General features: G+C 39.6%; 1 protein-coding gene across 9 annotated transcripts in view; it reads left to right on the forward strand.

Moving 5' to 3' along the window:
• LGALS8 (galectin 8) overlaps positions 1-16,106 on the forward strand; it is a 31,172-nt gene extending 15,066 nt beyond the window's left edge. For 4 of the 9 annotated variants that reach the window (XM_019651809.1, XM_019651810.1, XM_019651808.1 and 1 more), the window contains exons 6-11: positions 3,450-3,506; positions 4,268-4,294; positions 4,420-4,542; positions 5,020-5,108; positions 5,858-6,023; positions 14,376-16,106. In XM_019651809.1, coding sequence (XP_019507354.1) covers positions 3,450-3,506; positions 4,268-4,294; positions 4,420-4,542; positions 5,020-5,108; positions 5,858-6,023; positions 14,376-14,525 — 612 coding nt within the window. In that variant the 3' untranslated portion in view covers positions 14,526-16,106. The remainder of the gene's footprint in view (positions 1-3,449; positions 3,507-4,267; positions 4,295-4,419; positions 4,543-5,019; positions 5,109-5,857; positions 6,024-14,375) is intronic. The other 5 variants (XM_019651804.1, XM_019651806.1, XM_019651811.1 and 2 more) reach the window with 4 other exon arrangements.
• Positions 16,107-16,672: the final 566 nt, after the last annotated feature.

A 16,672-nucleotide genomic window follows, 5' to 3' on the forward strand; every position in this document is an offset into this window, starting at 1 on the left:
AAGGACAGCAACTTGTCTGTTCCCCTTCCCCCAATTCCCCAATAAAAATCTTTAAAAAAAAAAAAAAAAAACATGCTTGATATAATTTCAGTCTTCTTGAGTTTACTGAGGCTTGTTTTGTGGCCTAATATGTGATCTATCCTGGAGAAGGTTCCCTGTGCACTTGAAAACAATGTGTATTCTAGAGACCATTAAATTTATCTGGTCTACTGTGACATTTAGGCCATGATTTCCTCATTAGTTTTTGTCGAGATGGCCTGCCCACTAATGTGAGTGGGGTATTAAAATTTGCTACTATTACTGTATTACGGTGGATTTCTCCCTTTATGTGCACTAATAATCGCTTTATATATTTAGGTGCTCCTGTATTGGGAGCACAGACATTTACGATTGTTCTAGCCTCTTCTTGGATTCACCCCTTTATAATTATGTAATTTCCTTGTCTTTAGTTTTTGTTTTAAAGTCTGCTTTGTCTGATATGAGTATTGCTACCCCAGCTTTCTTTTTGTTTCTAATTGCGTGGAGTATCTTTATCCATCCTTCACTTTCAGTCCGAATATGTCTTTTGATTTGAAGTGAGTCTCTTGTAAGCAGCATATAGATTAGATGGGTCATGTTTTGAAATCCAACATCAATTTTGTGTCTTCTTATTGGAGCATTTAATCTATTTACATTTCAAAGGATTACTGGTAAGTATATACTTATTGACATTTTGTTCATTATTTTTTGGTTGTTTTCATAGTTCTTCTCTGTTCCTTTTCTTCTCTTGATCTCTTTGTGGTTTGCTGTTTTTCTGTAATGTTTTGTTTGGGTTCCTTTCTCTTAATTGTATTCAGTCTTTTGTGGTTTGTGGTTACCATGAGGTTGATGTGTATTATTTTATATCTATAGCAGTTTGTTTTAACCTGATAGGTGTTTAGGTTCAAATATATGCTGTAAGGACGTAATATTTTTATTACCCCCTCCACGCTTTACATTATTGATGTCATGTTTTAGATCTTTTTGTGTTGTGTATCTCCTCACTAGTTATTGTAGTTTAGGCTGAGTGTGATACTTTTTTCTTTTGACCCTCATACAGCTTTTTAAATGTCTAATTCACTGTATTTATTGCATGTTTGGCTTTAGTCGTGAGATTTTCTTTTCCTTTCTCCTATTTTCTTATTTCTGGTTATGGCCATTCCTTTTCTGCTTAAAGAAGACCCTTTAACATTTCTTGTAAAGCTGTTTTAATGGTGATGAACACCTTTAGTTTTTGCTTGTCCGGGAAACACTCTCTCCTCAATTCTGAATGATAGCATTGTGGGGTATATTATTCTAGGCTGAAGGTTCCTTTGTTTTAGCACTTTAAAGGTATCCTGCTACTCCCTTCTGCCCTATAAAATGACTGAGAAATCAACTGATAGCCTTATGGGGTTTCCTTTTTTGGTAACTCTTTTTCGCTTCCTTCCTTCAAGATTGTCTATCTAACTTTTGCCATTTTAAATACAGTATGTCTCGGTGTAGGTCTCTTTGGGTTCATCTTGCTTGGAACTCTCTGTGGTTCCTAGACCTGGATGTCTGTTTCCGTTTTCAGCCTCATTTCTCTAAATAAAGTTTCTGTTCCTTTCACTCTTTCCCCTCTTTCTGGGATCCCTGTTTGAGCACTTGATGTTATTATCCCAGAGGTCCCTTAAACTATCCTCATTTTTTTTTAGGTCTTTTTTTTTTCTTTTTGCTGTTCTGATTGGTTGATTTGCACTAGTCTGTCTTCCAGGTTGCAGATCTGTTTCTATTACTTAATGTGCTGTTGATAATCTGCTGTTGATTCCTTCTAATGTAGTTTTCATTTTAGTTATTATATTCTTGGTTCTTACTAAAGTCTCTATTTTGAAGTTCTCCCTTAGCGTTTCTGTTCCCCTCTCAAGTTTGATGAGCATCCTTATGACTGCTTCATAAGGCAGATTACTTATCTCGGTTTCCTTAGGTTTTTTTCTGGAAGTTTTTGTTCCCTTATTTGAGAGATATACTTCATTTTATTTGACTGTCTATGTTTTGAATTAGACAAAACAGCTCTCTCCCTGTCTGAAAAAGTGGCGTCATGTAGGCGCAGCCTCTGTGCGGGCTGTGTGCTGGGTGGTTTGGGCAGGCCAATAGGAGCCAAGCAGCTGCCTCCTGCGTCTGGGACCCTGGACTACTGAGCTGGAGCTGCTCCAGGTGGGGAGGCCAGGCGCATGTGGTAATGGCCTGCTGGTCCTGCTGGCTGCCTTTGTTCAGGGCTGAGATGGGCTCGGGGGGTGTGTCTGGGAATGTGCTGCAGGGACCTTGCAGGTAGGCCAGAGCACCTGGATAGAGCACCCGCACACCCTAGGAGGCGGGAGGACGTCAACAATGGTATTATGGGCACCTGTGACCTCTGAGAATTCCCAGTCCCTGGAGAGCTCCCGTGGTTTCCTTGCAGTCTGCCTTGTTTCTTGTACTGAAAGTGGTCTTGTGTAGAAGCGACCTCTCTGTTGGCTCTGTGTGCCGGGAAGTTTTGGAGGCTGGTTGGAGCTGGGCAGGTGCTTAATAGGCCTGGGGCACTGGCTTGCTGGGCTGGAAGTCCAGTAGGAAGTCCAGGTTTGTGTGCTGGGCCCTGTTGTTCCTGCCTGCTGCCTTTGTTCAGAGGCAAAAGGCTCCAGGCAGCGTAGCCGGGAACGTGCTGCAGTGGTCCTGCTGGTCAGGCAAAGCCCCCGAGAGCTCCGCCGCCCATCAGAGAGGAGTGGGACGTGAGCAAGGGCTCACAGGCTCCTCCAGCCCGGGGCGTTCCTGCAGCTCCCCGGTGTCCCAGCCTCTGTTCTGTCTCTTTCTCTTGTTGTTCGGAAGCTGTTTGTTCAGCCCTCCGTTGTCTCACAGAGTAACTGCTACCTATCTATGTGCAGAGTTGAATTTGCTGACGGAGGGGGCGAGTGCAGTGTCCTGTGCTGGTGCCACCTGGACCTCAGGATGCTATTTATTGCCCGGGCTTTATTGTCAGTATCTCAAATCTAGTACAATTCTAACAAAATATCCCAAATAATAACAACGAACCCTTTTTAGCTAGCGAGGGGGTATTTTGTTTACATAGGAGTACAATAGAGTTTCTCTAAGATACTTTCCTAGAGGTGGAATGTCTGAGCCAAAGGTATTTACATTTTAAGTTATGATTGACGCTAACTGGCCCTCCAAAAAAAATTTAATTTGCACTCTCAATGATGGTGACTATTTGCATACATTTTTTTTTACTTTAATTCTTATTCCCTTTAAATGTGTCAGTTTGATAAGGGACAGTTTGATAAGGTGGGTAAAGGACCCTAATATTAAGTGCATTTTTGGATCAGAATTTTCAAGTATATTTTAATGTTTAGTACCATTTATGACTCTTTGATATGTTGTAAGCAGGTTATATTTGAAATTCTGATGGATGTTAAAAATTAATCTCATCTTTTCTTTAGGACTTAAAAAGTACCCAAGCATCTACTCTGGAACTGACAGCGATAAGTAGAGAAAATGTAAATATTAAATCTTTTGATGAACCACTAGTTTGTAAATTTTCTTTTAGTTGCCATGTAAATTAGGAGGCAGGCAGGCTGAGTTTTTTTATAAAGTTTTTAATATGAAAAATTGTCTTTAATATTAATAGGCTGAAAGTAATCATTTGAAAATTGAAGCATGTACATCTGTGGTGCCAGGCACTATAGGTTTTGCTGATGCTGAAACTACTGGTGTATCTGCCCATTGCCCCCTGTTCTATGTAAAACTGTCACTCTTAACTGTTGAATAGTATTGATAAGTATTGAACACAGTTGGTGCATTGGGCAACAATCTTGCAAATGTATCTTTTCCCCTTCTGGGAACAAGTGTGATTTAAACACCGAGTTTTTGCTATTATAATGGAGAAAGTACGGTCTTACCTCAGTACAATCACACCTCATAGACACAATATAATCGCAGCATTTTGGGAGCACCTGGAAAGAATAAGTAATCTGTGTTTGAAGCTCATGTGCAGTCCTGAGAAAAATGGGGGAGGGTATAGCATTCAGGTGAACAGGACTACCAGACTGTATTCCTCGCCTGAGTAGCCCTTGACAACTCCGTACCATGTTGTCACGAAGCTCTGGCACCTGTATGTCACCCCCAGGGCAGAGCAGGCGCTACTGTCCCAGGCTCTGGCCAGGCTCAGCTGAGTGCAGCCAGTAAGACCAGCCGCTCCTATTATAGAATCCAGTTCTTCCCTTTCAGACATCCTCATTTTGTCTTTCTCTTCCCATAGGTACAAAGTGCTGGCGTGTCACAGCTTGTAAGTACTTTTGCCCATGTTACAACAATGTGGAACATTTTGTCAAACACAGGAAGCAGATAGCTTAAATGTTGGAAGGCAGCTTCACGTATTCCACAGCTTACTGCAGAACTGTCTCCCTACAGCCCAGTAACAGAGGAGACACTGATAAAATCGTACCCAGAAGTGTCTACACCAAGAGCAAAGGTTCTGCTGTCAATCACACTTTGACTTGCGCCAAAATACTACCTACCAACTGTTTGTCAAAGGTTTGAAGAGCCCCAGACTTTCTTAATTCTATATCACAAATTAAGTTTTACTGAGCTGGTATATGTTACCTCTCCCCTCAGTAGAAGCCCAAAGCAGCCACTTGTCATGTGTGTGCTGTCAGGCACCCAGGCTTCGTCTTGGAGCCATCAGCTAACTCCCTAACTCCTCCCCTTCAGGCAGGACAACAGCAGTTCTTCAGACCCAAGCACAGGTATTTCTTAGTGAGTCACTTATACAAAGGATATCAGGTCCTACTCCACATCCTTTCATTTCACTGTGTAAAACGTACGCATTGAGTGTGCTGTGAGCCAGGCACAGTGCTCACTGCTGGGACTCCCCTGGGACCAAGGCGGATGCAGTCTGTCCCTTCATGGGGTTTCCAGCCATCACCTTCCAACACGCCCCAGTGTTTGGCCTGTTTTCTCACTAGATCTCTTTCTGCAGGCTTCCTGCTGCTGACTGTGGTTTCTTTTCAGACTCTGCCATTCGTTGCGAGGTTGAACTCCCCAATGGGCCCTGGACGGACTGTCGTCATCAAAGGAGAAGTGAATAAAAACGCTAAAGGGTCGGTCTCACTGTGTTACTAGTGTCAGTACTCTCCACAATGTCTCTCTTTGCCTATGTCCCGTAACAGTCTTGAGATACAAGTAGGGCTAATGTCATAATCCTCATTTGAAAGGTGAGAATATTGGAGCACGAGGAAGTTCGACTGCTAACAACTAGATGGTGGCAGAACAAGGTCTAAATTCTAATGTCCTGACCTCTGCTTTCTGTGGCATGTCTGTCCATGAGGCCCACGCCTGTCTTGTAGAGCTCTGGACAGCCCCATGAGGTCACGGAACTTTTTTAGGGTCCCTCCTGTCATGCGACTTACAAAATTTCCGCTTTTAGCATCTTCTCCAGAGATGTTCAGACTTCTGAAAGCTTAACATTAGAGCTCTTTCCTAGAAAGCAGTACATTTCCAAGAACGGAGCACATGTAAATGTTAGCCGAGAATCCTGCTGGAAAGGACCCCATACTCCTGCAGCCTGAAGAAATGACCTGGTTTACTTCTAACCCTTAAGTTTCTTCCCAACCAGAGCTGTACCCTCAACATTGATTTTAAAGTTATTTTATTTTGCACGTAACATACTTAATATCAATGGAATTCTAAGAATTTAAATTTTCACCCTCATCTGTGTTCCTGTAGCCATGTACATACTTATGTTTTGTGTACTTACAATCCAAGTTCAGTTCTGATTCTTAAAATTGCAGAAACTGCACTACTCTCTTCTACTTGGTTAATTGGTTTTTTTCTTTTTTTCTCTCAAAAGCTTTAACATTGATCTGCTATCAGGAAAATCAAAGAATATTGCCCTTCACTTGAACCCACGCCTGAATATTAAAGCCTTTGTAAGAAATTCTTTTATTCAGGAATCCTGGGGAGAAGAAGAGAGAAATATTACCTGTTTCCCATTTAGTCCTGGGATGTATTTTGAGGTAAGGTTTTGTTTTTGTTTTTTTAAATGGGACAGGAGAAAGAATTGTGGGAGTAGGGGTAGTGACGAGGCCCGCTCGTCTGCGGTGGCCACCTGGCTCGTCAGCCAGGCACCTAGAGGGTTAACCTGAGGCGACTGGATGGAGATGAGAAAAGAAAGACACAGAGACGAAAGTTGGGCCCAGGAGGTCCACTGTCCGCTGATGGCGAAAAGTGGCACCGTTTATTGCTTGCACACAGTTTTTATAGCAGAAGTAGAATTCTATAGGTAAGGGGTTTTGGGAACTTGAGGGAATGGGGAAGCAAATGTCCCCAAAGCGAGACAAAGTATAGCAAGTAGAAACTGCTAACAGGTTGGCAATTCACTCTGTAACTTTCAAGGCTGTTTGTGACATAGACTTGCAACAGCACAGTGGAGAATAAGCTTAATATCTAGCAGCATTCCCACGCTTCTCACCCGGGCCTGAAAGCGTGTCAGCTTGCCAGCTGCCAGGTTTAACCCTTACTGCAGACCTCCAGCTCTCCACAGGGTAGGATAAATGATCCATGTTAAATCAAGTCCTACTGTGGTGATTGTGTGTGGTTTTTATTTGGAGATAGTATTTTGAATGGCCCCTTTTATAACACAGTACAAATGGCAAAGCCAGTAGAGTGCCACAGTATTTGTACTAGAATTATCTGACATTTGTTGTCATGTTGGACACTACTGTGTAGACCCATATTGGTTAATAGGAATTTTAACAGGAACCTGTCTCAGTCCTGGGCTAGTATGTTTAATCCTGAGAACATGAAGACACAGAAACCGCCTGCACTGTCAGCTCCCCTGTTGGCTTTAAGGGGGCAGCCTTTCTTCCAAAGACTTAGTCCTATTTGTGTACGTTCAAGGAAAGATACATTTACATCACTGGGACTTTAAGGCATACAGTCCGAGTCCCCAAATATGTGAATATTATCACACAACCTTTCCCCAAAAGTGTTTCTGGGATGCTGAGTAGAGAATAAAGTCTCCTTGGCATATGGATGCTGGGTATACTCATTAGCTTAGGTGACTCACTGCCTCATGGTCATTTTAGGGTCACTGATTTAGGTCATGCTTGAGCAACATTTTAAACTGTCTTATGCTCTGGACCCTTTTGAGTTCTCGAGGACTCATGAAAACTAGTTGTTAAAAGCATGACCGTCAAGGCTGAATAGAAGATGGCAATTGGACGTTACTATTTATTCCTCAGTTCCAGTCTAATGCAGTGCCCTGGTATGTGGACAGACAGACAGATGTGAGCTAGTCATGGAAGTTGTGGATATTGGTTTGGGATTGAGAAGGATGTGGAAGGTTGAAGGTCAGGTTGGATTTTCCAGGTTTAAGGGATGATTTGAACAAGTCACCAGAGGAGGAAAAGGCAGCACAAGGGCTTGCTGACTTGGCAGGAGTCAGGGTATAAAGGGGTCTTGGGGTTCACTGGAGGGAAACAGGCAAATGCTACAGAAGGAACTTGATCCTTGTCATTGGTGACAGGAAACGAGTAACAACTTCTTTTTTGACCTATCTGAGCCCCAAGTTTGGAACTACTGTATTAAAAGAGGACAGTAATAATTAATTTAAGTAATCTTGTCCTTTTGTTAGTTTTCTACTTAAGAAAGTTATTATCCCTGGTGTTGGAGCACTGTCAGTTTTCTGTAGTGATAAATTTTTCCCAATTGCTTCAAACGCTTGCCTTTTTAACACACCTTCATTAAGATTCTCAGATCTTTCCATTATGCTATTAGTTTGATTTTAAACAGTATTTTCTGTTCCTTGCCATTTCAGATTCACTTACTAAAGTATCTTTCAGTTTTGTAATTTCATTTGTGAGCTCTTTATGTGCAGTTCATGTTCTCACAAGTGGTTCTGTAACATCAGGTGGTTTGAGGGATTTTGCTGTTCCATTTTCTCTTCTAGGTTATGTACTTCTCCTCTGTTTTGTGACAGTATGTTCACCTGGCCATACCATTTCTTCTCCATTAGTTTGTCATGCACTTGTTCTTATACAATATAACTGACTTTTCCATTGCATACATCTAATGCTAGTTTATTTACCCTTCTGAGAGCACCTGTATGTTTTGTGTTCTGTTGAAATTTTGTTAAATGCACCTTCCCAAAGGTCCTTTCCAGCTGGTGGAAACTGGGATTTCCACCATTGTTGTGGGGATATAATCCCACGTTATGGATATTTTCCCCCAATTGTTTATGTAGCCCCAGAGCCTGCATTTCTGTCAGCTCTAGTATCTGTGGAATTTCCCAAGCAGCTGTTTCAACTAGTCCTATCAGTAAAGGCACTCAGTTTGCTTCTTTGCAGATTCAGTTTTGTGCCTCAGCCTGGCCTCTGGGGATGGGCAGGTCAGCTGCTAGGCTGTGCTGCTCCTCTCTGCCCTTCTGCAGCCTGATGGAGGCGAGGAGCACAGGGGACAGGCCTGCCGTGTGCGTGGAAAACAAATGGCAGAAGCAGGGGCCAGACTGGCATTGGGATGTGGTATCAGAAGCATGAGAGTTGAGGTGTAAAAGTGACTTAAAGGGATAGTAGTTTCTTTTGTTTTGCACTGTTGGGAATTTTAGGCAAAGAGCTCTGAAGGGCTAAAGCAGTGATGAATCTGAACTGAAATTCTGCCAGAATGGTAATTATTCCATAGATTCATAGGCATCTGCTTGGCTTCACTAGCCTGCCTGAACTGCCTAGCACACAGCCTACACAGAGGCTGTGTCTACCTGAGGCCACTTTTTCAATACAGGGAGAGACAGTTGTTTTGTCTAATTCATATAAACAAACATAGAAAGTAAAATAAAATGAAAAGACAGAAGAATATCTCTCAAATAAAGGAACAAGTAAAACCTCCAGAAAAAAAAACTAAGGAATCCGAGATAAGTAATTTGCCTGATAAAGAATTTAAAGAAGCATCATAAGTTTGCTCATCAAACTTGAGACGGGAATAGGGGAACTTAGGGAGAACTTCAACAGAGAGAGTATAATAAAAAACCAAGCATACCTGAAGATTACAATGACCAAAATGTAGAAATCAATCAGAACAACAAAAAGAGAAAAAGAATTAAAAAAAAAAAAAGATAGTTTAAGGGACATCTGGGATAACATCAAGTGCTCAAACATTTGTAGTATAGGGATCCCAGAAGGAGGGGAAAGAGTGAAAGGAACAGAAACTTTATTTAGAGAAATATGGCCAAAAACTTTCCTAACCTGGGAAAGGAAACAGACGTCCAGGTCCAGGAAGCACACAGAGTTCCAAACAGGATGAACCCAAAGAACCTATACCAAGACACATTGTATTTAAAATGGCAAAAGTTAAAGAGACAATCATGAAGTAATTAAGAGGAAAATAGCAATTACATACAAAGGGAATCCCATAAGGCTCATAAGGCTATCAGTTGATTTCTCAGCAGCACCTTTATAGGCCAGAAGGGAGTGGCAGGATACCTTTAAAGTGCTAAAAGATGGGAACCTATTACCTAGAGTAATATACCTAGCAAGGTTATCCAGAATTGAAGGAAATATCGTTTCCTGGACAAGCATTTAACCAGCTTTACAAGGAATGTCAAAGGGTCTTCTTTAATCAGAAAAGGAAAGGCTGTAACCAGAAATAATAGGAGAAAGGAAAAGAAAATCTCATAGGTAAAACCAAAACATGTAATAAATACACTGAATTAGACATTTAAGCTACTATGAAGGTCAACGAAAAAAATATCAAACTCAGCCTAAACTACAATAACTAGTTAGGAGATATATGACATAAAAAGGTCTAAAACATGACATCGATAACAAAGCGTAGAGAGGGGAGTAAAAATGGATGAATTTGAACTTAAAACACCTATCAGCTTAAAGTACGCTGCTACAGATACAGAATAATACACATATACCTCATGGTAACCACAAACCAAAACGTACAGAAGATATACGAAGAATTAAGAGAAAAGGAACCCAAACAAAACACTACAGAAAAACAGCAAACCACAGGGAAGAGATCAGGAGAAGAAAGGAACAGAAGAACTATGAAACAATCAAAAACAATGAACAAAATAGCCATAACTACATACTTACCAGTAATTATTTCAAATGTAAACAGGCTAAATGCTCCAATAAGAAAATACAGAATGGCTGATGGATTTAAAAATATGACCCATCTATATGCTGCTTACAAGAGACTCACTTCAAATCAAAAGACATATTCGGACTGAAAGTGAAGGATGGATAAAGATACTCCACGCAATTAGAAACGAAAAGAAAGCTGGGGTAGCAATGCTCATATCAGACAAAGCGGACTTTAAAACAAAAACTAAAGACAAGGAGATTACATAATTATAAAGGGGTGAATCCAAGAAGAGGCTAGAACAATCGTAAATATCTATGCACCCAAAACAGGAGCACCTAAATATATAAAGCGATTATTAGTGCACATAAAGGGAGAAATCCACAGTAATATAGTAACAGTAGCAAATTTTAATACCCCACTCACATTAGTGGACAGGCCATCTAGACAAAAAATTAATGAGGAAATAATGGCCTTAAATGTCACGTTAGACCAGATAAATTTAACAGACATTTATAGCACGTTTCATCCCAAAACTGCAGAATACATATTTTTTTCACATGCACACAGGGAACATTCTCTGGGATAGATAGATCACATATTAGGCCACAAAACAAGCCTCAGTAAACTCAAGAAGACTGAAATCAAATCAAGCATGTTTTCTGACCACAGTGGCATGAGACTAGAAATCAATTACAGGGAGAAAACTGGAAAACACATAAATACATGGAGACTAAACAACCAATGTATCAAAGAGGAAATCAAATCAAAAACTACCTCGAAACAAATGAAAAGACAACTTTTTCAAAATAAATGGGATGTAGCAAAAGCAGTTCTAAGAGGGAAATTCATAGTTAACCTATGCAGGCCTACCTTAATAAGAAAAACTTCAAAAGAACTATCTAACAGTCTAGAGTTACTACACCTAATGTACCTAGAAAAAGAACTAAAAGCAAAATAAAAAGAAGGAAGGAAATAGTTAAAATTAGAGTGAAAATAAAACTGAAATGTAAAAAATAGAAAAGATCAATAAAACAAAGAGCTGGTTCTTTGAAAAGATACACAAAATTGATAAACCTTTAGCCAAAATCATTAAGAAAATAAGCACAAATAAAATCATAAATGAAAGAGAAGTTACAACCAAACCACCAGAATACAAAGAATCATTAAAGAATACAAGAATTATATGCCAACAAATCTGACAATTTAGAAGAAATGGGTAAATTTCTATAAGTATATAATCTTCCAAGACTGACCCAGGAAGAAATACAAAATCTAATTACTTGCAATGAAATTGAGCAGTAATCAAAAAACTCCCAACAAATAAAAGTCCAGGACCAGATGGCTTCCAGGTGAACTGAATGCTTTCAAAGAAGAATTAATACCTACCCATCTTAAAACTATTTCAAAAAATTGAAGAGAAGGAATGCCTCCAAACTCATTCTATGAAGCCAGCATTACTATGATACCACAACCAGTCAAAAATATTAAAAAAAGAAAATTACAGGCCAGTTTTCTTGATGCACACAGATGCAGAGATTCTCTACAAAATATTAGGCAACCAGATTCAACCATACATTAAGAGGATTATACACCTTTTATACACCATGCATTAAAAGGGTTATATATCATGACCAAGTGGGATTCATCCCAGGGATGCAAAGATGATTCAACATCCATAAATCAAATAATGTGATATATCACATTAACAAAATAAATAATAAAAACCTTGTGATCATGGCAGAAAAAGCAGTTGACAAAATTCAACATCCTACTATGATAAAAACTTTCAACCAAGTGGGTAGTAAAGGAACATGTCTCAACATAATAAAGGCTATAGATGACAAACCCACAGCTAATATTCTACTCAATGGTGAAAAGCTGAAAGCTTTCCCTCTAGGATCAGGAAGAAGAAAAGGATGTCCACTATCATCACCTCTATTCAACATAGTACAGGAAATCCTAACCACATAGATAGGACAAGTAAAAGAAATAAAAGGCATCCAAATTGGAAAAGAAGAAATAAACCTTTCATTACTTACACATGAAAAACCCTAAAGACAACCAAAAAACTATTAAAACTAATAAAGGAATTCAGTGAAGATTTCAATATACAGAAATCTGTTGCATTTCTATAAACCAGTAACAAATGGCCACAAGGAGAAAACAGTCCCCTTTACAATTTTATCCAAAAGCATAAAATACCTAGGAATAAATTCATCCAAAGATGTGAAACACCGGTTCTCTAAAAATTTTAAGACGTTGAAGGAAAAAATTGAAGGTACAAATAAATGGAAGGATATAACCTGCCTGTGGATTGGAAGGATTAGTATTGTTAAAATGTCCTTATTACCTAGAGCAATATACAGATTCAGTGCAATCCCTATTAAAATACCAATGGCACTCTTCTCAGAACTAGAACTAAAATTTATATGGAACCACAAAAGATGCTGAATAGCCAATGAAATTGAGAAAAGAATAAAGTGGGAGGTATCACACTCCCTGATATCAAACAATACCATAAAGCTACAATAATGAAAACAATATTGTACTGGCATGAAAACAGGCAGATCAATGGAACAGAAGAGTCCAGAAATAAATCCTCACTTATGTGGTCAACAGATCTATGGCAGAGGAGGCAAGGACATACAATAGGATAAAGAGTTTCTTCAAAAAGAAACTGGACCACTTTCTTACACGGTATACAAAAATAAACTCAAAATGGATTAAAGACGTAAATGTAAGACTCAAACCATTAAACTCTTAGGAGAAGATAGGCAGTAAACTCTTTACTTGGCTCTTAGCAATATCTCTTTGGATGGATCTCCTCAGGCAAGGGAAGCAATACAGAAAATAAATAAATGGGACTATATCAAACTAAAAAGTTTTGCAAAGAAAAGGAAACCAACAAAAAGACAACCTACTAAATGGGGGAAGGTATTTCCCAATGATACATCCGATAAGGGGTTAATATCCAAAGCAGCGGTTCTCAACCTTCCTAGTGCCGTGACCCCTTAATACAGTTCCTCATGTTGTGGTGACCCCCAACCATAAAATTATTTTCGTTGCTACTCTATAACTGTAATTTTGCTACTGTTATGAATTGTAATGTAAATATCTTTGTTTTCTGATGATCTTAGGTGACCCCTGTGAAAGGGTCGTTCGACCCCCAAAGGGGTCGCGACCCACAGGTTGAGAACCGCTTTAGTATGTAAGGAATTCATACAACTTAACACCCCCCAAAACAATCCAATTAAAAAATGAGCAGAGGACTTGAATAAACATTCTTACAAACAGGACATACACATGGCCAATAGACAGATGGAAAAATACTCAACACCACTCATTGTCAGGGAAATGTAAATTAAACCACACTGGTCAGAATGGCCATCAACAATAAATCAAATAACTGTGGAGAAAAGGGCATCCTTGTGCACTTCGTGGGATTGTAAATTGGTGCAGCCATTATGGAAAACAGTATGGAAGTTCCTCAAAAAATTAAAATTAAAGCTGCCACAGGAACCAGCAGTTGCACGTCTGGGTATTTATCTAAAGAAAACAAAATCACTAATTTGAAGTTATATGCACCCCTATATTCATTGTAGCATTACTTACAATAGCCAAGATACGGAAGCAGCCTAAGTTGCTTCCATCAGTAGATGAATGGATAAAGAACGTGTGGCACATATACACAATGGAATATTACTTAGCAGTAAAAATGAATGAAATCTTGCCATTTGTGACAAGAAAGATGGACCTACAGGCTATTATGCCAAGTGAAAATATGTCAGAGACAAATATCATATGATTTCACTTATATGTGGAATCAATCTTAAAAACCAAATGAATAAAATAGAAACAGACATGTAGATACAGAAAACTGATGGTTGCCAAAGAGGAGGGGAATGGGGTGATTGAAATTTAAAAAAGCTTAAAAAGATTATCAGCAATTTTGAGTCCCCATTGATGAGAAGGGATAACTTTTGACTTCCCTGGGAGCAAGGGGCGAGAGGGAGTGTTGGGAAGGGAAGGCCCGTGGCCCTGGGGACAGACAGTGTGAGGTTATAACCATGTGGAGTGTCACTTTCCTGAGTGGGACAAGGCAGAAGGTGCCACTACCAGGATATGCTTTATTTAGAGTCCTAAAAATCACAGAAGGGAAGTTAGCAGCAGGCTGGGAGAATTCTGTATAAAGCAAATGGTTTCCTTTTTGACACTCTTAGGGTGTAAGAAACACATTTTTAAACCAAGGGGAAGAGCTAATGTGTGTGCTTTCCTTCCAGATGATAATTTATTGTGATGTTAAAGAATTCAAGGTTGCAATAAACGGTGTACATAGCCTGGAGTACAGACACAGATTTAAAGAACTGACCAGTATCGACACGGTGGAAATTGATGGAGACATCCACTTACTGGAAGTGAGAAGCTGGTAGCTGACGTGACTGCTACAAATACAAATACAAAATGGCTTATGTAACACGGGCCTTGTTAAAATGCATCTCACTATCATTGTATTGTTTATACATACTGTTCAGTGAGCTTCCATAACATTAATCCTACTGCGTGTTCTCAGTCCTTGTCATGTAGTGTGGCTTTGTGTAGCGGAGGAGGAGGCAATTTGAGGCAGCAGGAACTTACAGCCATTATTAAGGCCTTTCTCCCTCCCCCACCCTGGCCTCTTGTGTTTTAACCCACTTCCGGTCGAAGCGCCTAATGTGATACAGTAGCTAACACGCACTGAGCACTTACCTTTTGCCTGCACTGTGCTGGGAGCTGGGGATGTAAACAGTGGGGCCCCAAACCACGTTTCCTGTTCTCTCGAGCTTGGAATCGTCTGTGCTGTGCTGTGCCCTTGTGCCACTTTCTTCTGCAGGTATTGGATAAACTCACTAGGGACTTAGAATTACTCAGCTATCCATACTAATTTATAGAAGACGCTACTCCCACCCCAGTGATCACATTCTTAATGAGCGTCTGTCATCTCACAGCTGAGGGGTTAATGCTGACTTCCATCTAGCAGTTTCATTTAGCATAATATCTAGCTGTACTATAAAAGCATCACCAAATCATAAACTCTATGAAATTTGATTAAGGCATAAGAAAACCCAAGCAAAACCCCCAAAAAATAAATGGTGTTGAAATTAACTTGTCTATTGCAAGCACTGATTTCCATACCAGGAAATGCTTATTTTAGAATATTTGAATTTAGGGCTCAAAGGTGTGCATGTACCTCTCCAGCAAGTTTAAGGTAAAAGAGGAATTCAATTTGTAAAGCGTTGATGGGTAACAGAGCTTAGTCAAGATTTAATGATTGTTTATAAAATAGGCACTATGAGAAAGTCAAATATACCACCTGAGACCAAAGCAGAGAGGAACATGACACCTGTTGTCCACGTGTGAACCTGCCGATTATCCCATCATCATTAGCCACTGAGATCAAAACATTGTTCTACTTTAAGTGATTAAAATCAAACCTGTATCAGCAAGTTAAGTTGTTGCATTTCTGTAATTTTTTCTATTATTCTTTGAAGCAAGTTGGCAGAAATTCTTTGTGGAATTCTTACAGGTCAGATCTTGTTACAGGAAAATTCAAAGGTTTGGAGTGGGGAGGTAAAAAGCTAAATCAGTTAGATCGTTTTATCATATTAAATTGCTGGGTGGGATTCTGCAAGGATTTAGGAGTTATTTTCCTAACAGATTTCAGTTAGATATTATTTGTATCCATATACTGAAAGGAATACTATTACCAATCTTACTTGATAAAAGTACTCAGTGTAGGAACTTCTAGCACTTTCTTTCCACCTTTTCATGTTAATTATGTTGAGTCTTGTCAAGCTCAAAAAACATGGGTGGGGGCGGGTGTTTGGGAAAGGGGTAGAAGGCAGGAAGACTTGAGACTCCCCAGGGTTATTTTTTTCTTTATATAAGAACATCCGATTGCACCACTGGGATTTTCCTCTGTCTTAAACACAGTTCATTTTTAATTGACCTGGAGATATGACTAAGACCTGTTTGATAGAATAAATACAAAACCTTAAGATGTGTTTTGAAGTTATTAGCATTTATGACTGAATCTAATGGAAACATTTCCTGAAGAGAAATACGCATTCTAGTATGCTGCCCCTAAACTGCACGTTAGCCTTTTGCTGCATTGTCACAGCCTGAACTAAGTTTCTTTACTAAATTCGATCAAAGGTTTTCAAACTCAATTAGAACAGTCTGGGAGGCAGTTCTTAGATGCTTTAAATTTTAAAAAGGCATACTCATAAATAAATAGAATTAATAAAATGAAAGCAGAGTTGTTTGAGCCATTACATTCCAGCTTCACTGTGACACAGTAAAGGTTGGAGAACTTCAAAGCTTTGAAAATAAGCTAGTTCGTTCTTTCTCAATACGAGTAATTCTTGGTTAACCACCAATGGAGAAGTGAGGATTCCGCTCCTGGAGGGGCTTCTTCATGCCCCTGGCGTTTCTGCGCCCTTCCTGTCTGTGGGATCAGTCAGGTGTGGGTGGTTTAATAGCTTGCTGCCTCCACCCACTCCGTCCCACAAAAGACTGAAGGATAAAGGAGACAATCAGA

Source organism: Hipposideros armiger, unplaced genomic scaffold (assembly GCF_001890085.2).
Source record: "Hipposideros armiger isolate ML-2016 unplaced genomic scaffold, ASM189008v1 scaffold_167, whole genome shotgun sequence".
In the NCBI taxonomy this organism is placed as follows: Eukaryota; Metazoa; Chordata; class Mammalia; order Chiroptera; family Hipposideridae; genus Hipposideros; species Hipposideros armiger.